General features: G+C 39.9%; 1 protein-coding gene across 2 annotated transcripts in view; it reads right to left on the reverse strand.

Moving 5' to 3' along the window:
* LOC120569851 (FERM, ARHGEF and pleckstrin domain-containing protein 1-like) overlaps positions 1-23,937 on the reverse strand; it is a 66,898-nt gene that overhangs the window by 26,989 nt on the left and 15,972 nt on the right. For both annotated transcript variants that reach the window (XM_039817990.1, XM_039817989.1), the window contains exons 3-5: positions 1,793-1,897; positions 1,632-1,674; positions 855-933 (exon numbers count right to left, since the gene is read on the reverse strand). In XM_039817990.1, coding sequence (XP_039673924.1) covers positions 855-933; positions 1,632-1,674; positions 1,793-1,897 — 227 coding nt within the window. The remainder of the gene's footprint in view (positions 1-854; positions 934-1,631; positions 1,675-1,792; positions 1,898-23,937) is intronic.

The following is a 23,937-nucleotide window of genomic DNA, read 5'->3' on the forward strand; positions in this document are numbered from 1 at the left end:
AAGAAGTATCGCGTGATATCAGGTCTCGCGATGTAACGAATTGCTTTAGGCACTGCCCACATACACACCCCCATCCAGGAACCGGCTGGTAGCGATTGAGTTTTTCACATTATCGTCATGGCTGAGCCGGCAAAAAAGAAGCAGAAGGCTAGGAAAGCACTGTCGGAGGATCAGAGAAAGAGGAAACTGCAGACTGACCGAGCAAGTTTTTACAGTGTTGCCAAATATCTATTTCAAAGCTTTAGAGCTCTATAGAGAAACCTGTGAGCAAAAAGAGAGAAAATTTCCAAAACTGCATAGTGCCCCTTTAAGTAATTGTTTAAATTACAAATGAATAGACCACTGCACACCCAAAAGTCAGAGGTCCATGGATAAGAAGTGTTACCATTTTCATCAATGGCCCTAATTAATAGTTAGGCCTGACCTTACGATGGATGAGAGCCTGCTTTGGCAGGAAAAACCATCTACAGTATGCTTTTTAATAAAAGGTGAGGTCTTAACCAAGCTTAACAGAATTGTCAGAGGGGCATTACTTTCTGTACGCCTATTATTTATCCACTCTGACTCTGTGAAAACATGCTCCACGACGAGGAAACAGAAACCAGAAAATCATTAGCTTCTCTCCAGAGGGCTAAATCAGAAACATGGCAGCCATGACGAAAGTGCAAAGCTGGGAGGAATAAATCTTCTGGGAACCGGAGAACATGTTTCATTTATGCTTCTACAATCGCGTTCGGTCACAGCTAAAGTGTTTTACACTGACAAAATGTAAATAAATGCACATTTCAATGCCAACTCAAGGATATACATGATGCAGAGATAAAATGAGTTAAATTATGTGGAAAGGAGCTCACCTAGTTAGCTCCTCCAGTAGCTGGGCATGGTCTGGAGGAAAGAACTTCACAGCAAACCTCAGGATTGTGTGCTTCGGCCCTGTGTGGGATAGATGAATTTTGAATTTTGTAACAACACAAAATGCACTCAGTTGTTTATTAGATATAGCTAGATAAAACTGAATCAACACCTCTCTTAAATGGGTCCTAAAAATTATAACCTTCATGAAGGTAGGTTTATTGCAGGACTGTTGCATTAGTTTTAGCTTCATGTACCTAATAAACTGACCATTGAGTGTAGGCCTCTGATTGGACTTTGCTTGGTTGCATAAAATAAAAAAAACTATATAGTTGCTCTTAAAGGTGCTGTAGGTAGGACTGGGAAGATCCAGTTCTTATCCAAAAACAACATCGACAACTTCTCAGTCCCTCCCACCCTTTCCGCTAAAGCCCAAAACGGTCTCCTAAACCCCTCCCACAAGGGAGAATGAATGTGTGTACATGAGCAGTGATTGACACACAGTTAGACACCCTCCCCTGGCCCTGATTGGTGCATCTGAACAGGGAGCGGTGGAATTTTGCAAATTGCACTACAAGCTGTAGGTGGTGCCAAATTTTTAAATGACCTGCTTCATGTAGTTCTACTCGAGCATAGGGTCAGTTTCAGCAAATATGACAGAAAGTTAGTTTTATAAGGCTTACCTACTGCACCTTTAACTGATTTAAAGGCTATTTCCTCTAGATAAAACAGTAGAAAGAAACCTTCAAAAATCATGCAAATCATTTAGAAATTCTTACGTCTGAGCTGCTTGATAATGGGCTTTATATGGTCTAACCAAACCTGTGGGAGAAAAAAAAAAATTAAAAAAGACGTCACTAAGTAGCTGGTTTTAAGCAATACCAATTCTGAGATGTATAAGAATAGGCTGCATTTAACTTTCATTTTTATCCTCACTCACAATCATCTTTTGTTGGTTCTGAAACTCCAAGCCAAAGTAGTCACCCTCGATGAGGTTCATGTGGGAGCACACCAGGTCAAACAGCACCTTGCCCGAGGCTTTTTGCTGTGAACAAGAGGAAAAGAAATACTGGTTAAAACAACACTTGTCTGTAAAGTAACCATGAACTTTCAATCTCAGCAATTCAATTCAAGTGACATTTTACATTCTTATTTAAAAGGAAGAACAACCATACTTCAGGATAACCCCAATGATAACACTTTGACACAAAAGAGCAGAGAAACTGCTTTGTTGACCTGCCAAACCCCGTGGAAGGTAATGTCATAGAAATAGACGACAACTCAGTCTGTCTAAAGTCCTTACCCATCCTTCCTCCTGGCATTCAATAGCACAGTAGGCCACAAAAAGCTATTGCAGCTGGGGGGCAGGGGGGGGGAGGTTGGACCCTGTTTTTGATCTGTGTTTTTTTAGTGCCATTGCTGTCACGGATGATGGACCAGCAGGCCTTTGAGGCTGATACAGAATCAGGATGGAATAAACAGTCTCCCTGACTACTGACTCACTCACCCTACATACAGTACATTAACTAACACTTTGAAGACCAACTTAACCGCCCACTTTTCTGACAAACGCTTGCAATGTGACAACACAAAAACCTCAAAAAGCCACCACAACTTTGGAGCGAAAATGTTCCCATGGAAGGTCAAAGAAAAGTCAGGGATTTCCACTGAAACATGTCTTCTGTTTAGGCGCTCCAATGAGACACAGAGCTCTGTGGGGCACACAACGAGAGTATTTCTGCATGGCTGCTTCCTCGTGACTGGTTTGCACCAGTGTGGAGCGAATCCCAGCTACAGAATGTGTTTATAGTAGCAGGCTTGGATAATGATCCAGGGCTGCCTCTGAGTATGTTTCAAGGAGTTTCTCCTCTAAATTTGCACAAAAAGACAGTGAGTTACTAAGGCAAACGCTACTACAAGAATTCCCTTCACACAGCTGAACTGTGTTGACATCCTCTTTTCATCTGGCAATAAAGGGGGGTTCCTGTGTTCTTTAATGCTTCGAGAATAAAAACTTAAGCTCCATCAGCTTAGTGAGAGGGTTTACAGTTCCACAACCAAATCCAAATCTTCCCCAAACAAGCCTCCCAGGTTCTTCACCAGTCTGTCCTTTCTGTGTGTAACACCACTATCTGTCTCCAGGCTGCCTCATGCAGTGCAGAGGGCATCCCAACACTGAGGACCAGCTGTTTCCATATGGTGATGGCACTGATGAGGGAGGCCACAAGGAGGCTGGAGGGGAAAGGGCATCTCTCTCACACACTCACACTCACACACACACACACACACACACACACACACACACACACACACACACACACACACACACACACACACACCTTCCACATAGAGCAGACGAGAGTTCTGTAAGAATTCTCTGTCAATTTCGACAAATGTGCTCTGTAGAGGCTGCAAGAACAGGAACAGCAGGGGAAACCGAGCTGAATACAGTGAAGGCTGTTTCTGCCTCACTGGGGAACTCTCATCTCCAGCCTTATAAATCTGCTGTCAATGTAAAATGACCATGAGCCAAGCAGAGATGGGTAAGGCAGAGGCTGATTAGAGCCAGCGCTTGATTAAATGCAGCTGTTGCAGACGGGAGTTATGGTGCTGCCATTTGACACTGCCGCAGCCGACACAATAAGAGCGCCGTCGTTAATGAAGCACAAGTCGCAGAGATTGACTGCCGTCATGATGCAGGCACTCAGAGGACACTATGTAACAGCACTCACTCTAAAGTCTCTGAAATCTAATTCTAACATCTTACACAACTGAACACTGGTCAAAAAACAGCACAAGACCAAAAGAACACAAAAGTATAAGGGCAGTGGTGTATATAGTGATAATTTATTCCATAGGCATAAATCCCGGGGGGGTCTAAGGGTTGTCCCCCCCCCCCTAGAAATATCATTAAAAACCATGCTGTATATTGTAAATAACATAATGATGTATACTTAAAATATCTGTGTAAGTAGTAAAACAATACAAACTCCAAAAAATGCTTTTTAAGTTTAGAAACATTTTTAGTCCCCCCTATCTTGCCTCACAGTGGTTTGGTCCACTGCCTGCTTTACCCACACACAACAAGTCCGGCGGACCACAGGAGAGAATGAGAGAACATACTGGTAGTTCGATTCGCTACTGTTCAATGCTATTTTATCAAGGGGGTAAGCCTCTCTCCACAACATGTACCTCCTATGGCGCCATTTTGATGCTAACAAGCACTCACCTGCCGTTAGCATTCCATTGACTGCCATTCACTTTGACAGCGAATAACTTTACATCTGAAGCGTTTAAAGACTCTATTTGTCCATTGTTTATTTCTAAAGAAACACAACAATTTATAAAAGGCTCCATTACCTTGTATCTCACGTTATGGCTCCGAAGTAGATGTTTTTGTAAAAATAGGCTAATGATTGTGTCATAACCACGCGACTTGCTGTCGCATAGTAGAGGAATTACCGTATAGTACAGTAGAAGCTCGCAGGCAGTTTCGACTCACATTAGCCGTTTAAGTTTAATTACTAATGTTAACTAGCATTTTAGTTAGCAATAATTAGCCTGTGCCTATGTTATCTCCTTACATATACCTACGCTCTCCATCTCTGCAAGATTGGGAATGATTGAGATTTCTCTCGGCACAGCTACCAGAAGACCTACAACTTTCAGACAGGTTGCTCACGTCAAATCTACATCTTCGAGCTCAGTTGGAGGCTGCGCAGTAACACTCAGTGCTCACTGGAAAAGTGCTTCTAATATCCTTCACTGGTCTCCGTCCAGAGCAACGGGATCTGTTGGTCCCTTTATTTTACTGTCTATGTATTTTATTGACATTAACATCGGATGAAGTTGTTCTTTTCTGGAAATTATGCGGAGTAATTAATAAAATAGTAATGACAAAAAAGTTTGCTATGTTAGTGTAATATAATGTAACCAATATTTTGGTCAATTTAGTCAGCTTTTCATTGAATCAAGAAAAACACTGAAAAGAAAGATAATGGTACAGTTTCCATGCTACACTAATGATAGTATTAAGGCTTTCCTCTGTGTAGACATGTCCTCTACAAATATAATTGTGACTGTATTATTTGTGTCTCCTTCAAAAATTACTCTTCAGAAATTTTATGTTTATTGCCCCCCCCCCCAACTGTTAGATGAGATTTACGGCCATGATTTCATCGCTATTACATATGATCCATGGGCCTTTTTCACAGCAGACATTTTGACTTGTCATGGTAGGAAAAGCACAGGTGTAACTAAAAACATTACTGATGGTTCTGTTCTATCCAAGTGTCCAGGTAAATCAAAACATTTGTTATTGAAGAAATCGTACAATTTCAGTAAAATTTACCTGAAAGACCCTAAACTGAAGCAGCTAAATGCAATTCAGCCATTAGGTTATTTTTTACTTACACCTGTGCTTTACCTATGGAGACATGTCAAAATGTCTCCAGTACAAAAAAGGCCTAATCACTGTTAATATAACAGCACCTTGGCAGTTATCTATGTAGCCACAATGTCTGGTCAGGGTGCCTTCAGTGAACTGTTAACACATTAGAAATCACACAATAAAGCACACTATTGATAGCTGGTAATAACTGCCTAATGTTGTCATAATACTAAGGGTCTATAGCTGAGCTAGAAGATGTGTGAGGCAGAGCTTTGAAAGCACATTGTTATTATAAAAATATTCATTAAAGCAACTGTAATTATTGGACATATTTGGCATAGATGCCATAGATGGCATTAAATGAAAAGTTAAGGGATCACTAAAGTTATTACAATTCATCCTGTGGGGAACATTCAATTCTGGACCAGATTTCATGGCAATCCATGAAATAGTTGTTGGGATATTTCAGACTGGACCAAACGTCTGACCGACGCACCAACCAACATCGCCATCCTGAACATAAAGGTCTAACTTAAACTGGCTTCTAATTTAAGTTCATTTAGATAGTTGAATCAACACCTGACAAAGAAGGCAAAGGGTAGTTTACTGTGTCAATTCTACTTTATTAAAACATGCACTTTTATTTATTAAAAGAGCACCTGCAGCAAAACTTTCTATTTCCCCTTCTAATCTAGACTCAAAACTACAAAACAACTACAATCGTGCAAAAACGTTGTTATTTCCACTGTGACAGCTGTTCACAGATGCAGATAGATTGCAAATGCAAGACTGTGCTGCACAATCTCACAAAGCAGACGCTGTGACTTCTTCACCCTGACATGCAGCTGACACATGATTTCTCATCCCTCTCCATACATGTCACGAGGCCGCCCCGCCACCGGAAAGGTTACAGTCTTAAAGAAACATCATGCTCAGCAGCTGACATTTCTTTGATCATGCAATGCCAAGAAAATGTCACCAATCTCCCTTTTTTATGACCTCTATCTATAAAAGCACTGGAGCTAGTTTACACAGGAGCAGCCAATGCCCGAGTAAAACGATGCAACCTGATTCAGCGCTCTCAGTCGCAGGCCAGGAAGGGTCTGTCTGGGTTTATTAGGTATGAAAATAGGCTCCTAGGATGCTACAACCGGTCACATGTGTATGAGGCATGTTCGCATCGCTACACTGACCTCCACATGCTCCGACTGACAGAGGAAGGCTAAATAAAGATGACAGCGATGTCTACACACATGTCCGCTTGGGTTTCCACTTCAGGATAGACCAGGGTAGACCAGGGTACACCCCTCCCCCCCAACCCCCACCTCTTGTTAGTAAGCTCCTGTCAGCACAAAAAACAACAACCATAAAGGTCAGGTGTAAAGTAGCTTTGTGTTCACTCTACTGTTCCCCTCTAGGAGTTGTTGGTATGGTCCACTTCAGTTGCAATAAGCCAAGCCGGGCAGTGCTCACCAAACTCCTCCTGGGGGAATGTGGTGGGTGGGTGGCATTGGTGGTAAACAGACTGCCAATGCCTTTAGGCTCCAGATAGACAGAGAGAACAAAGGGAATAGTTGAATATGGGAGTCTTGTTGGATGGAGTACAATAGAGGAGGAGTTGATGATATGGTCAGCCATTGTTGGATCGGATATCAGCAGGGATTTAAAAATTGGATTCCATTAAGTCTTGTCTTGTGTCTTGGGCCGAGCTGGTGCGGTGGTCCCTGCTGGTTCAGTTATACCTTAATAGATAATGGTGGGAGGTTTTCAGCTGTGACATTCAGCAACATCACTGGAAGCTGATTGAGGTCAAACATGAAAGAGACTGTGTAATTTAAAGAACAGAATAAGCAAATGGAGAAGTGGGAAAAGGTCACTATTGGGAATCTATCTAACTATCTCCAGTACTCCTGGATAATTTGATAATACAGCAATTATAACTAGAAATATTTAAAAATGTAGAGTTTTCAAGGGATACCAAAAAACACTGACTTCTGATGACTAAAAACTGACATCAGGAGATGCATTTTCACCCTTCAATACTTGGCACGTGTGAAGTAGTAGCAATGGAAAGCCCCGGGATTAATTTTGGATACTTTTAAGTGAACCGTGGCTCTTCTGATAACACTGCTCAGGGCTGTGCTGAGATTACAGAACAGCTTACAGTAGAAGGCAGATTCTTTACCACACTGAATCCTCCTGGTGCTGTTATTGAAAACACATGTGAAGACTGCATGACTGTCCGTCTTATACTCCCATGGGTTCAGTCGCAATAAAGTCAAAAAGAAAAACAGCCATTTAAAGTACCTTAGAGCACATGTAGGCATCTTTGCATGTGCTGTGGTGTAGGTGTATACAGTGCACTGTAAGGGAAGGGTAGGACAGAGAGGTCAGCGGCAGCTAAAGCTCATTGAGATTCAGGTCATGTGCTGCAGAGGTTCCCAGGGTGACTCGACTACAGCGGGAAGCTGACAAAGAGAGAACAGAGGAGGGAGGCAAACCTGCTGATAATCCTGTCAAATTACCCGTATACCCTCACAGCACATACAGAAGTGTGACCATGCATATGTTTGCAGTAGTGTGTTCATAATTAGGACAGTTTTAATATAATTATACCTAGGGTAAATCATAATCCATTTAACCTAGCCCCATACTCAGTAAAAGAACATCCAAAGCAGTGTTACGTTTACAAGAAATGCTTAGGAATTACATTATTTAAGTATCAAATATAAGTATCTTTTCCCTCATTTTTTTTCCCCCTTTCTTCCAAGCTGCAGATGAAGAATATCTACAACAACAAAATTGAAAGGAAAAGTGATGATTGGACTGCCACAGCTGTCAGAATCATTCTGTCACAATAGGCCAGCCTCCAGGCCCCGAGAGGACAACCATGAAAATAATGTCCCCTGGATTCAATAGGGGCTGAAATGGAGGTAGCTCCCCTCAACAGCCACCTCCTCCTCCTCTCTTTGAACATTTTTGCCTGCCTGCCCTCGTGTCTGGGCTGCTAGAAACATATTGATTTTGCATAAAGAATAATTAAGCGTTCTGTTGGGGCTGTTGTGCTGCTGAATACCTAACAGTGCATAGCTCTGTGTGTTTGTGCGAGGACCTCCCGCTGTTAGTCAGAGCACCATAAATCAGAAGACAAATCTAACAGTTGTGGGTTTGCATCGTTGGTGCAGACACTAAACAAGCAGCAGCAGAGACTCAACCAAACATGCCAACACACTTTGCTGTGCTTGCAAATATTAAGTCATGGACGGTATTATGTTAAACATACACTACAAAACTATCATGTCTGAGCTTAACATGGAGTATCATTAAAATAAGCAGAGGGCAAGTGCGGGTTTTCAGAGAGCTGGAATTACCAAAAAGATTGGCCTCTTTTTCCTTCATCTGCCTGAATCCCTTTCAGGGCGCTTTAAATTCTGGAGCCATGCTGGTTATTCTCCACAACCACCCCTTCCCAGAGCTGGGATTACTGTCACTTGAGGAGGGGGGGGGGCATATGTCACTTCACATTTAGGCAGAAAAACACACCTTAAGTTTAGCTAGATAAAAGCAGACTGAAAATCTGAATAATACATTTTAAACGGCTATCATAGTATTACCACAGAAAGATATTCAAAAATGAAATGACTTGAAAAGACCTTTGTTCCAAAATCAAATATTCACCACAAAAAAAATGGATCCTCAACTTCCATAGTTCCAGTTTATATAAGTTATGTCACGATATTTTCTTTTCAATCCGCATGCAAAACACATTCTTTCTTCTCATCCAGTAGTCCAAAAACTGTACGAGGATGTCTGCTTCCAAAGCACATGCAAAACTGTAGAATGCTCCCTTTAAAATTTCGTACTCAACGTTTAGAAAAAGTACAACATTAAGAGCCTAAATTGGCTCTTCATTAGCCTTGCATGCATATGGCTGCAGCCACTGGATCATTGATCATAATAATAAATAAAAACATTGTAATAACATGCAAAAAAGGGACATTTTCTAATTGAATATTTGTTTTTTGAAAATATTTTCAGCTATTTTCTAAAATTAGTATATATAATTTTGGAATATGTAGCAAATGAATTGAAGGAAAATGAATAGCAACTATAGTGTCTGTGTCATGTTTGTGTGAAGGGAACCACCACCACCTGCAGAACTAAGAGACAGCTGTGAGTACTGCAGAGCACTGTAACTGTAACTGTAAAAGCGAAGGCAATCAATAGGTTAATTAAGAGATTAATTAAGTGTAACTATGAGAGACAACTCCCATAAGGTCAGGCCAAGGAAGAGACAAGCCTTTCATATACAGTCTGACTACAAAACGTGTCAAAGGGGTCATTTTTAATTATTTGGATAGATTAAACCATCAGTAGACACCAAGCAGGCCTTGCTTCACTCTCAGGACAGATGGTTGTATTATAAAATACACTAAAGAGCTGAATCAAAGAGATTATCTAGTGGGCAATTCAGTTGCAAGACAGTCAGAGAACAGAAGTCTAAATTCATCTTAAACTGACCACAAAATCAAGAAAATGAGGAAAAACATAAATGCTAACATACATCCTCATCAGTCTTTTGCATAACAAGCTGGAAAAACTGCAGCAACCCTGAAAAGTTTTCATGCATCTATTCCCAGTGAACCAAGCCAGTACACACCAGTATCATTTATGTCTCCGCTGAGCGTGACACTTCCCCTACGATCTAGGCGTCTGTAATTGCGTGGGCACGTTTCTAAACCAACTGTTTCAATATTTAGTTGCCTAATTAAAGTATGTGACACTGCTGAGACTGTAAGACTATATCAGAAATCTCAAATTAATGTCAGAGTATGTTTAAGAAGCAGAGGAACAGCTGTTGAATTAGCGATTCGGGCATTGGCTCAGACAGATCAGTGATAGGCCAGGTATACTTTATCAATAACTCAAACCCACACATATTCATCAGATACAAAACAGATGGGACACATTCTTGTGGGAACATTAATATCCAAGGTATGTTAATTAGCATAAGTTAACGTACCACACTGCCTGTGTAAACAGCAGCTTGCTAATATTGGAGCAGACACACTGATCTACATAATCACTGTGATGCTTACAGTATGTGCTGCTGTGTGTGTGCGTTGGAGAGATCAAGAGAGAGCGAGAGAGCGAGAGAGCACAGTAATAATATGGGATGTCATTAAGACACGGTGCACAAGCATTAATAGGAACATAATTAATATGTAGATCCTGGCTTGCCAAATTCAAAGACATTATTAAGATGCAGAAGTAGCAGCTACGACAAACTGAAGAGGTTAGATACTAAAACGTGAAGACTAGCAACTGGGATTCAACTTTGGGTTCGATTAGGGCTAGTTTGGGAGATATGATACATGAAAAAATATAGATTTGCCATACCGTTTTTAATCGAGATAGCCAACCCGGTCCATATCTTTTGGGTATTAGTATAGTGTATCAATTAGCACCAGAACTTCATTTATGGTACCTCGATTAGTCAGGTATTAATTTCGCAAGCCCAAAACATGGTAGTTATGTTATCCTTAAGCAGTTTCTTTATTGATTTTCTAGAAAACTCACTGTATCTCTATATAAGTAGTAGGAGTGGGAAAAACATATCAATACAGCATAGTATCAAGCAATATTTTCCGTGGCAATACTGTATCGATACACTGACACCAAGTATTGATCTTTTATTATATAAATTGCACGACTATTTTTCAAACAGAGAACTGTATCTTTTCAGATAAAACAGATGTTGACAAAGTTTTCCTTTGGGGACATAATTTGAAGTTGGAAAAAAGGTAATAAATTGCAATGTATTGCTGAATATCGCAATATGTTTAAAATTGCAATAATGTCGTATTGTGACATAAGTATCGTGATAATATCTTATCATGGGGCCTCTGGTGATTCTCACCCATAATATATAGATATTGCAATATCTATATTGCAGTATAGAACTACTAAGGTTGCAACGAACTACAAACTTTAACTATTTTCATTATTGATTAATCAGCTAATTATTTCCCTGATTCATTGAAAATAGTTAAAAATGCTTATTATGTGGCGTCCCGGTCATTCACCATCTCTCTCCCCTCTATATCCTGTCATCTCTCTACTGTCTGCTTTCTAATAAAGATAATTATATATATATATATATAAAAGAAGATAATAACAACAAAATGTCCATTATAATTTCTAGAAGCCCATGGTGACATATTCAAATTCCTTTTTTGTTTTTAGATAAGATATTCAACCTACTATCATATATGACAAAGAAAAGCAGCTCACATATTAGAAGCTGGAACCAACCAAACATTGTAATCTTTGCTTGAAAAATGACAATTACAATTGCTCAATAATCAAATTAGCTGGCAATTAATTTTCAGACAATTGAATAATGGATTAATCAACTAATTGTTTTGGCATTAAATACTACATATACCACGACAGATGATTTTACTCATACCACCCACTCCCAATTAGGATTGAAATTATTATGATTATTCTCATTTGTTTTTATTAATCTCTCAATTATTCCTTCAATGTATTTGATTTATCACAGTCTAATTCACAGTCTGACTCAAATTATGACAAGTTAGTTTCAATACAGGTTTAACGGACATATGATGGGACATTTGATGTGCTGAATGAAGACAAATACATAGCATCTGTGCCAAAGAAAACTTTACTGACGCACATCACCACTCTGCTCATGGTTTCTCACTGTGGGATTCCAACTGCTGTCCTGAGACAATATGTGGCATCAACACACTTGAGCGCGGAGAGAGCAACTTCCCTGCCTCTACACCTCACTCCAGACCTCCACTCCTTTTTGAGTGGGCCGCAGTGTGAAGAAGATGAGACTTGGAGTGCTTGTGTTTAAGAGAGTCTTTCCAGGGCTGCAGCAGCCAGATCTCTGGAGGAATGTGTTGGTTCTTGGTACTGTCCTGCCGCATGTTTCCTTCCCCATAATCTCCGCCAGTAATATATAATGACAGCTGCACATGCTGCTTTACTGGTGAGGCCAATGAATTGGCCTCCTCGAGATTAGCCTTAAACTACTTATCCGTCAGTGCCGCAAATCCAGAGGCCCTCTGCCCTGTGATGTAGTCGAGTAACGGTTCTGATGATAGCTGTTGTGACCTTACATCAAAAGCCTTGTCAAATATAGAAAGACACACACACACACACACACACACACACCATCTCCTTCTGACATATAATAACAAAACGCAAGGCATTGTTAAAATGTATCTACCCAGTCTGTAAACTGTGGCATCCATTGTGGCAAAACGTGCATCGACAAGTCCAATTTTATAGAATATAAGAGATTAAAAGCAATAAAAACAGACCAAACATAGGCTAATCCTTTGCTTTAATTTTATTAAAGCAAAAAAAATTATTAAAGTCAATAGCTGCAGAAAAGCCATCTCTAGGAATACCCAGAGGCAACAAATCAATAAGTCAAAGATCATATTTAAGCATTTTAATCTTTTCACAATGAACCTATAATTATCACTTGGCCAGTGTGAGGGAGTGCTGGGATTTCCCTGTCAGAATATAGTTGACCTTAGAGCATGCAGCTGTAGAAACAAGAGCCTCAGACCAAGGCTGCACTTCCTGCGAATGAGGATTAAGGTCAACAACCAAGAAAGCACTCTCGGTTTAAAAAAGAAGAAAAGCGCCAGTGATGCCGCTGCTATAACTAGTGTACACATGCACATTGAATTCAAATTGGTCATTATAGCTTGAAAAATACAGTACTGTTTTAGTGTCTCTGGCCACGCTGGGTGAGACAGCAATTTTAAATGACACACACACACACACACACACACACACACACACACACACACCAAAGTCGGCCACGCTGGGTGAGACAGCAATTTTAAATGACACACACACACACACACACACACACACACACACACACACACACACACACCAAAGTCAGTAGGATTCATCCTCTGCGGACCGTGAATGTAGGTTATACATTTGCCATCTACGCAATACAAGAAGTTTCTTTTCTGTAGGTGTTTTCCTCTGTTTGAGTTGACGCTGAATGTACACTATGTGTGAAACTGAGCAGTTGTACTTCAGTAAAGCCCCACTGATAACAAAATAAGCTTGGTGATAGGAGACGTGCACTGAGAAGTATGCAATTGGGATTCAGAGACATTCGGAGGCACTAACCTGAACGGTTTGGTCCAAGAGTCAAGTCACTTTGACAGATAACTTTCACTGCAGCATTACACTGCCCATTTTAATGTAGCACAGTTTAAACCTTCAGCCCGCTGCGGGAACCACCCCGTGGCGCCAGCATTAGTGCTCGTTCTCCACAGCGTGAAAAATGTGGACGTTGTCCTGAGGTGAAATCTCACATTTGAGGTGGTTTGGTGGAGAACTCGGGCACAAACACAAGCCAAACAAACGAATGCGAGAGCATGCAAAGCCTCTGTGAAGACAGCTGTTGCTCCATGTCTGCAGGCCACCGAGTCCAGCAGGAATTTTGGCCTCAGTGACTACTGAATACCAATTTCTCTCCACTGGAAGACCAGTAACCATGGCAACATAAGGGAAATTGTGATTCCTAATCTCTGAGAGAAAACAAATCTATTGAGTAGTCATCAGAAGCTGAAGGGAAGCATGCGGTTGAGGTTAAATAGTGAGTAATTATCTTTTTATTTTAATCATTCTACTGGGTAATGAGTGCTCTACTTTTAGAGGCACAGCGTTTAGCTCCATTTCTCCATGTGATAATGTTGGAATTGATGTGACCATAAGCATGGTTTTTGGAGGCTAAAATACATGGGGGTGCATACGCCACACCCTGTTCATGGTTTTTATAGCACACTCAAAAACATCTCTATGTGCTACTATGAAATAGTACTTACTACCAAGGATGTGACTACTACACACACACACACACACACACACACACACACACAAACACACAACACACACACACACACACACACACACACAAATCTGGCTCTGGAAATGTGAACACTGGACTCTTTGACTTTAGAGTGCTGGGGTTTAAGGGTTCTCAGAGACACAAACAACACATTGACTATTTTCACAACACATAAACAATAGATGAGAAGTGTTTCTGAGAGTAAGAGGTTTAAGGCACAAGAACTTCTCCCAAAGTGTTTTGGAATTAAATGCGGGCCTGGGGTTTTTCTCACCAAGTGATGTTAGCAAACCAACGCTGGGTGCAACCCAGGCTTTCAGTCGCACAATGCTGGCTCACTTTTTAACCAGGGAAAGATCTCCACGGTAACCTGCAGTGTGCATCAGAATGGCTACCCTGATCTAGATGAGGATCACACATAGGTGACAGAGTCTGTCTACTAATATTAGTTGCATTCTGTACGTATATCTTCTGTTTGCTGCTGTAATAACCTAATTTCCCTGCAAATTTTATATTATCATATTGAATACACTGCCATTGATCTGTTAATGCTATATGTGATTGGTTGTGTGTTTTATTAGCACAAAAGAGCAGCAAGGGTCTAACAGAGTCACAATCATTGCGGAATTATACTATTGGTTGCTCAGCAGAACACTTTGACTCTACTACTACTAATAATTTGATTTAAACCACATGGCTCCCATTTGACTGTGCAGTGTACTGCACTTCACTTAAATGATTTCAGTGTAATTTCACTAACCAAATATATCTTTATTAGGCTAAATGTTTACGTGCTGTCTCTCGGTTTAAAAAGGAGGTCAACTGAGCATATGTGAGTGAGCTCCCAGACAACATTTCTGTGTGATGGATTTAAATGAAATAAAGCAAGTGAGTCACACTAAAACCACAAGACCCGTATCTCCGTCTGAATGTGAAAAACTAGATGATTAGACAATCAATCCACTACTCTGAAAAAGAGAGACTGTGGGCCCTATTTTAACGATCTAAGCGCACAGCGTGAAGCGCCTGGTGCAGGTGCGTTTAGGGCGTGTACAAATCCACTTTTGCTAGTTTGCCGGCAGAAAAAAGGGTCTGTGCGGCAGGCGCATTGGTTCAAAAGGGGTGTACTTAGTGTCTTAATTATAACAAAGGTGTGTTTTGGGCGTAACATGCAAAAAACCATCAGAGTGTCATCTCCCATACCCTTTAAAAGCCAGACACGTTTGTAGCTTGGCGCAATGCTATCATGATGGCGGCTAAGGAGAGATTTTCAGGAGAAAAAAAACTGATCTGCTTGCACGCTTTCACTTCACACACCAGCAGATCAGTTTCTTCTCCTGAAAATCTCGCCTTCCTGCTTAGCAAATCTGCCATCATAATAGCAATGCGCCAAGCTACAAACGCCATATCATTAGTCGCAGTATGCGATATGCTCGATCATTTTTAAATCGAAATTATTGCGGCCGGAAAATTTCCATTTTATTTATTGTTTTTGGTTGTGTTTGGTTTTTATTCCAGTGCATTTTTTGTTAAAAGAGACTGAAAGTCCTTTTTATTTATTGCTTTTGGTTGTTTTGTTTATTTATTGTGGATATTTAAAATGTCTTCCAGTTCCAGTGTTAAATATTCTTTAGAAATAAAAGTTTATGGATCTTTGAAAAGGTGTACCTGCATTATTATGCCATTATCATTATATTAGATGAAAATGGTCTCAGAACGACAATATTAATCGCAATAATTTCTGGGAAAATGTATCGTCCAGCAAATTTTTTTATCATGACAGGCCTACATATAATACTATTTCATATTATAATATTTAATTTTTAATCTTTTGCATGTTTGTGTGCTGCTGTGCGTCCCTGTGTGTGTAACAAGCATAGTGTGTATGACAAGCATAGTGTGTGCGCGCTGTGCACAAGCCTAGGTGCATTTTACTAATGCGCTGTTAAAATAACAATGAAATGGAGCGATCACTTTCCACTGCCTCAAGATAGCAATACGCCAAGAATGCACCTGAACACACCTCCCTGTAAGACCAGCACACCCATAGGTGCACATATGGGCGCAGGTGCATTTGCTATTGAAACGACGTGGGCGCTGCTGGATGGGAAATTGACAACTGCGTCGGTCTTAAACTAGCAAAGACACTTGCGTCGGGCTTTGCACTGCGGTGCGCCGGGTGCAAGATAGGGCCCTATACGTCTAATATGCATGTATACATAAATTAGATAATTCGTAAGAAATCCAATCTTTGCATAGCATAATGCCATGATCATATTGTGCATCATATATTATCATCTTGAACTGTAAGGTGAGCTGCAGGATGTGAATTGAACCAAAGGTGTGTCAGCCCTTAATATGGTTGACCCTCTTATTCAACTTCTGCGTCTCACAAGGACACAAAACAGGAAGGATTCATTTTGACTTTGACAACAGCCTGTTAGAGCTAGCTATTCTGCAAGCCCTCTAAAGCATTCATTTGCTGCTGTCGAGAGACTCCAAAGACCTGAAATGCCCAGAACAGACCAACCCCCACTGTTTGTCTGACAGTGGACGTCCCCTGGGAAACATCCTTTGATATCTATTAAGGGGCATTCCCACACTGGCCCCCATTGCCAGAGCTTTGAATCTTTTAGCGCTGGACCTCCTCGCATCACTTATCAATAGAGACAGCTAGAGAAAAGCTCAACAGTTGGGATGCACAGGCTAAAGCTCAAAAGGAGCCCAAACATGCCTGAAGAGAGGCGGAAACCAAAAACAGGACAGATGAAATCTTCTGGTTTGCTATTCTCTATGGTAGCTTATGTAACAATTACCACTTTAATAATGAGAGGTAGAGAGGCCAATACATATCCAGAAGGCATATGTGAGCTCACACACACACACACACACACACACACACACACACACACACACACACACACACACACACACACACACACACACACACACACACACACACACACACACACACACACACACACCTCCCTCAATTTTCGCTTCATTCATCCTCACTCTCCCTCCCACACATCTCCTCTATCTACCCAAGAGACCCCAAATTCAATTACTGCCAGGCAGCAGTGGGAGGCAGACTCAGCTGCACAGGTACAGCTGAAAGGAATTCTGATATGCAACATGTCAAGCAAATGCACCATGGGAGCGTCTTAACTGCAGGCAGAGCTACAGCACTGACCGAAAAACAGAGCCGGGATGAAATGCAGCGATTACTGTTTTAATTAGCCTACCACTGAAGCGTAGCAGAAAATAACATGAGAAAAGAAGAGCAGCATATGTGGTGCAGCAGCACACCTTTCTAACTGATGAGAACATGTCATGAGATGAGAGCAGGGAAGGTGAAGCCAGAGAACCTGGAGTAAAATAAAGTACCACAGGATAAGGATAATCCCATGATATCACACTTCTATTCGGGTCTGACATGTTAATTAGCCCTCTGAATCCCAATGAGACATTCATAATTCATTGAAGAGGGTCAGTGCTGCTGTGAAGCTGCTGAGCAGCTGAGGCAAACCGGTTCCCATGAGGGTTTCACCCTTTCTTTTCTTCAGACTAGGAGGACATCACAGAGAGAGAATGGAGGCTAGCTAGGAGCAGCACCGCTGCCACACCCGTCATGCACTGATGTCTACCAACCCTGCTGCTACTAAGTCAGTGGGATACAGCGCCACAGTTCAAGAGCTTAATGAAAGGATCAGCATGCTGTCATCAAAGGGAAACGTTCAATGGAATAATGCATGTGCATGAAAAGTCAGAGGATTCACCTTCTTCATGCATCTGTCACAAAACCCAACAAAGAGATCACAGGCTATGTTTGCATTCACCTCATCCTTCCTTTGTGAATTGGCAACACGGGCAGATAGAGTCGACTTCAACTGCTGTCTGAACCAAACAAACAGGAGTATCTTCCACAAAGAGACATCCATCTTGGTTACCATAGGAACAAGACTTATTATAAAGGCATCACTTTTCTTAAAGCACCTGTGCACAGCCACAGTATAGAAAGCAGTGCGGCATAATGGTGTCAGACGTAACTGGACAGCTTTAGTGACAGCTTTCAGCAGTAGCTCTGTGCGGTCTGTCCTTCCAGGAAACAGCATGAATGATGCAGAGTAAGGGCCCTATCTTGTACCTGGCACATCGCAGCACAAAGCCCGACGCAAGTGTCTTTGCTAGTTTAAGATGCTCATGGGCATGCTGGTCTTACAGGGAGGTGTGTTCAGGTGAATTCTTTGCGTATTGCTATCTCGAGGCAGCGGGAAGAGATTGCGCCACTGACCAACAAAAACCTGGTCTAAAGTCAATAGCGCAGCATTTCATTGTTATTTTAACAGCAAATCAGTAAAATGCACCTAGACTTATGCACAGCGCACTATGCTTGTTACACACACACACACACACACACACACACACACACACACACACACACACACACACACACACACACACCCAACACACACACACACACACACACACACACACACACACACACACAGGGAAGTGCAGCAGCACACAAACATGCAAAAGATTACAAATAAAAATATTATGGTGCAAATCCGCCATCATAATAGCAATGCGCCAAGGTACAAATGCGCCTGGCTTTTTAATGGAATGGGAGAGGACACTCGGATTGGTTTATTGCATGTTACGCCCAAAACACACCTCTGAATTAATGGAGACACTAAGTACAACCCTTTTGAACCATGCGCCCGGCGCACGGACCCTTTTCTCCGCCGTCAAACTAGCAAAATTGGGGTTGGCCTCTAGCTCACCCAGTAAGAGCGTTTGCCCCGTGTTGGCTGAGTCCTACAGCGGCGCAGGGTTCGAATCTGACCTGCTGCCCTTTGCTGCGTGTCATTCCCCATCTCTCTCCCCCTTTCACATCTATCCACTTTCTAATAAAAGGGGAAAAAGCCCCAAAAAATAATCTTAAAAAAAATAAATAAAAATAAACTAGAAAAAGTGGATTTGGACACGCCCTAAACGTAACTGTGCCATGCGCTTCGCGCCGTGCGCTTATTTTTAAATAGGGCCCTATATGTCTTTCTCTATGCAGGATTGTATAAAGGTATTATTATTAATTATTATCATCATCGTCATCATCATCATCATCATCATCATCATCATCAGTAGTAGTAGTAGTAGTAGTACTTAAGCTGTGTTAACAACATGATTGCTTGTGCTTAATGGAAAATGTAGAGAAGACATATTATGAAGGTATTAACCATTTGAAGAATGATGAATTGCTAACATTCCTGCAATAGAAATCCCCTAGGCTCCACTCTAAAAATGTTTGTTTTTTTCAGTTGCAGTATCTCTCATAGGGAATATGTAACAAACATTTTTCAGAGGGAATCACACTGTAATTATGCACATTCTTACCAGATTTTAGTTTTAAATTTTAGCATGATGTTAATACTATCCTCACAATCTCGGAAAGCCTGGTCTGGTGATGGACAAGCATTCTTTCACATTCTTAATCCAATGTTACCAAAAATGCAGTCTGGTCTCTGCTGTAGACCAAATGAGAAACTGACTGTGTTGTGGATCTGTGGCATATACAACCACAAAAGACCGGGATCCTAGATTGTTGATCTTGTCGATTGTAGATGTTGGTCTCTTTTCCAAGTTGAAGGTAGAATTTATGAGAATAATAATGAGAATAATTTGTCTTATTCCATTAGGTACGGTCAAGTTTGCATGTGTACTGCTACAACTTGGAGTTGCAGAAGCTGGATGTTGGAAAATGGTATGCATTTTGATTTTTCTGCAAGATTACTTACTTATTTTCCCGCAGTCTCAATTGCACTTTGTTAAGGTGTACCTGACCTTAGGCTGATGGGAAACTGAGGCATGTCCTGTGCAGTCGGGCCCAACATAGCTGCAAGGTTACTGGTTGTTGTGATAATAAAAAGGTACTAAAGACCAGCATCACGTCAATACGCAATCCTATTTGTGTGCTAATTCACCTCTTAAAACACACACACACACACACATATATATATATACACATACATACATACATACATACATACATATATACACACACATATATACACATATACATATATATATATATATATATATATATATATATATATAATATCACATATAATAATATATATATATACACTAATATATAATAATACATATATATACATACATGTATAATAATAATATATACACACTATATAATACATACATACGTAATATATAATAATAATAATACACATACATACAGACATATGTAATATGTATATATGTATAATAATATATATGATATTGTAATATTATGCTGTCTGCAATACACATATATACATATGTATATATAATACATATACATACATATATGCATATACATACATGCATACATACATATGTAATATATATACACACACATACATACATATATGTAATAGATGCACATGCAATACATATGTATACATATGTAATAATAATAATACGCATGCTCACATGCACATAATAATAATATACACATAACATGCATGTAATAATAGTATATGTATATATACACGTACGCAATACTAGTAATATAATATATAGTTGTATGCATAGTATATCATGTACCTTATATATATATATATATACATGTATGCATATACGTATTGCATACATCAATACATGCATATATGATACATACTATTAGTTTATGTATATTATGTGTATATATGCATCTGTATGTATTTGTATGTTATTATACTCTGCATATAATATATATTTTTTATATATTGTTTTTATCATCTTGTTATATGTTTATATATTTGTGTCTATCTGTATGTTTATATTTTTTTTTTTATTATATATATAGTATAATGTATAATAATAATATATATGTATATAGAGTATATCATTATATTTTAATACATATATATATATGTATGTAATAATATTAATATCAAGTGTGTAGATAATTTTTTTATTATTGGTTTATTTATATTATATATTTGCTGGTATACGTATATATACTTTATCCTAATATATTAGACATAACATGCGAGTAGCATTACACATCAGCAATCAAATTATAAGGTAACTTATATTATATATTGTAATAATAATAATATATTTTATTTTTTGTTGTTACGTATTGTGGTTTATGGTTTTTTTTAGTATATTATAATAATAATAATACATTGCATATATGTGTAACTATGTATGTATACGTATGTATTTGTAATATTAATATAATATTAATATTAATATTATTTTATTTATTGGTGTTGTGTATTTGTTTTTTTATTAGTATGTTTGTTATTATGTTTTTGGTTTATTAGATGTTTGTTTTTATGTATATATGTTTGTTTGTTGTATGTGTTGTATGTATGTATATGTGTATATATATAATATGCATGTACGTATGTAGAGTATATTTGTATGTATGATATTGTTGTGTTGTACTACGTAGTTGTGTAGTATGTTGCTCGTACGTATGTGTTGTGTGTAATATGCGTAGTTTACTAGTATATATTCGTTATTGTAGTTACACGTATTTAGTATGTATTAATAATATAATAATATCGTTATTATTAATTATGTATATATTATTTGTATGTTTCGTATGTGTTACGTACGTATTTTATATGCTGTACGTTGTATACTATGTAATACGTACGTATTATATATAATATTGTTACTTCTCCTTCTATATCTTGATTTGTTTGTTTTCTGCGTTGTGTGTCTCTGTCCCTTTTCTATGTATGTATGTATACTCTATATATATATGTGTCTGTGTGTATGTATGTGTGTGTGTGTCTATGTGTGTGTGTGTGTGTGTTTCTTGTGTGGATCAAGGGGCCCAGGGTTCCCCTCAGTTGTATAGATGGAAATTTTTCAATAAATTGATCTGATGAAAATGCCGTTTATGTTTATGACTCAAATGAAAATGTGATTTCCAGCATCCTCTTGCATGTTAGTATTCTTAGCCTTCAGCAACCACATAAATCCCAGTGTTGCTCCTCTCCTGTGTCGCTTATCCTCCACGACCCAATTACATTTCAGGATTTGAGGAAGGAAGATGTCTGTATGTGGGAAAACAACCACTCCCCCCTAACTCATCCAATTTCATGAGAGAAAGGCAACCAAGGGTACAGAGTTCATGTGAGGAACGTTTGAGATTATTTTCAGCCAGTGCAAGAATGATGCAAGGCACATGAATGCCACGGTCACATTACTGAACACTTTTGATATTTTCCAGCTTCAATGTGAATCGTTCACCAGTGGAAAATCTGGAAAAAAAAGACTTTCATCTTTGTACTGCATGTGTGAGCCTTGAAAACCACAGCACTGGCTCAACAGTAGCATAACACACATCTTCCATTTATATTTTTTATGGCATCACCAAGCATATGACCCACCCCCAAATCCTCGCCACCCCTAACACAATGCCATCTTTCAGGAAAACTGGGTCAATCAGCAGTGAAACCAAGACGAGCTAATAATCCCTAAAAACTTATTGTCAGTCATATTTTAAGTCAGTCAAGGGATTTAAATATGAAAAAGCAACTTGCACACGTACCCTCAGCCTTCAACGAGGTAGGCTGTGTCTCCTGAATATCTTAGTCATAATTGGTGTGCAGCAGCGTATCTCCATGCTAGCACACTACACTCACATTAATGCTCTGCATGGATACGCCCCCAACACACACACACACACACACACACACACACACACACACACACACACACACACACACCTCCCCGGCAGATATCAGGGGAAAACAGAACTCTGCAGCATGGCAACCGGCTCAGACGCTCCTCATTCACCTCTATGAGTAACCATGGCAACCCACACATAGACCAGCATGATTCCATGAGGCCTTTAAAACATGAACTTGTGTAGTGTTGAAATTCATAGCGATATATGTTCACAGAGACATATCCAGGGATCCAAACTACCAGCTCAGAGGGAGTACACACACACACACACACACACACACACACAGCTCAAAGGTTGTGGCAGTCGCGCCAACAAGGTGCTTTCTAGCAGCAGAGGGAGGGATGATAAATGACGAATAATTCCTTTCCATGGCACGAGGCCACGGAGAATAACAGAGAGAATAACAGATTAAAGTAGGCTGAAGCATTACTATTGGGACAGCAGTCGTCAAGAACATAAAAAAGAAAGGTTTCTATTTTAAAGGCTCCCAAAAGTGAACGAATGTAATATGTTAGCGGAACAGACAGCAGTGTAATTCCCAGCCTTCTTGCTGTATCAAGGCCTTTTTAAGATAGTCTCCACAGTGAAGCTGCAAACACTTTCTCAGGTGACATGGGAGATGAAATCAGAAAGGCGCTATTTATCTGTACACTGTCTCTAACAATCCCCTCATTCGCAACTCTCGGTAAAGACCAGCTTACACTAAGAGGGGGAGGGGAAGATGGTCACCATCTCCTTGCATCTTTCTACCAGTTTGCTCCTTAAACTCCTTTAATGCATTCTCCACAACAGTGGCATACCCACAAATGAACATCTGCATCAGGGGAATGCTATAGTACAGTCACAGCACAGTCAATCTAAATAGATCTCACCGTTACTTGTGCATGACTCATATTAGGGAATGGGGAGTGACAGTAATTGGTTTAGAAAACTCATTGACATGGTGCAAACGGTAGGAGAGTTGGATTTGGTGCTTTGGGCTGCATAGCTGCTGTTCCATTCCTCCCGAATGCTGTAACAGCCCAATCAAATCCCATTTGTATTCATATTCTGCCAACGACAGCTCATCAAGAAATAGGTGCC

The sequence above is a fragment of the Perca fluviatilis genome, chromosome 12 (assembly GCF_010015445.1).
Source record: "Perca fluviatilis chromosome 12, GENO_Pfluv_1.0, whole genome shotgun sequence".
Lineage (NCBI taxonomy): Eukaryota > Metazoa > Chordata > Actinopteri > Perciformes > Percidae > Perca > Perca fluviatilis.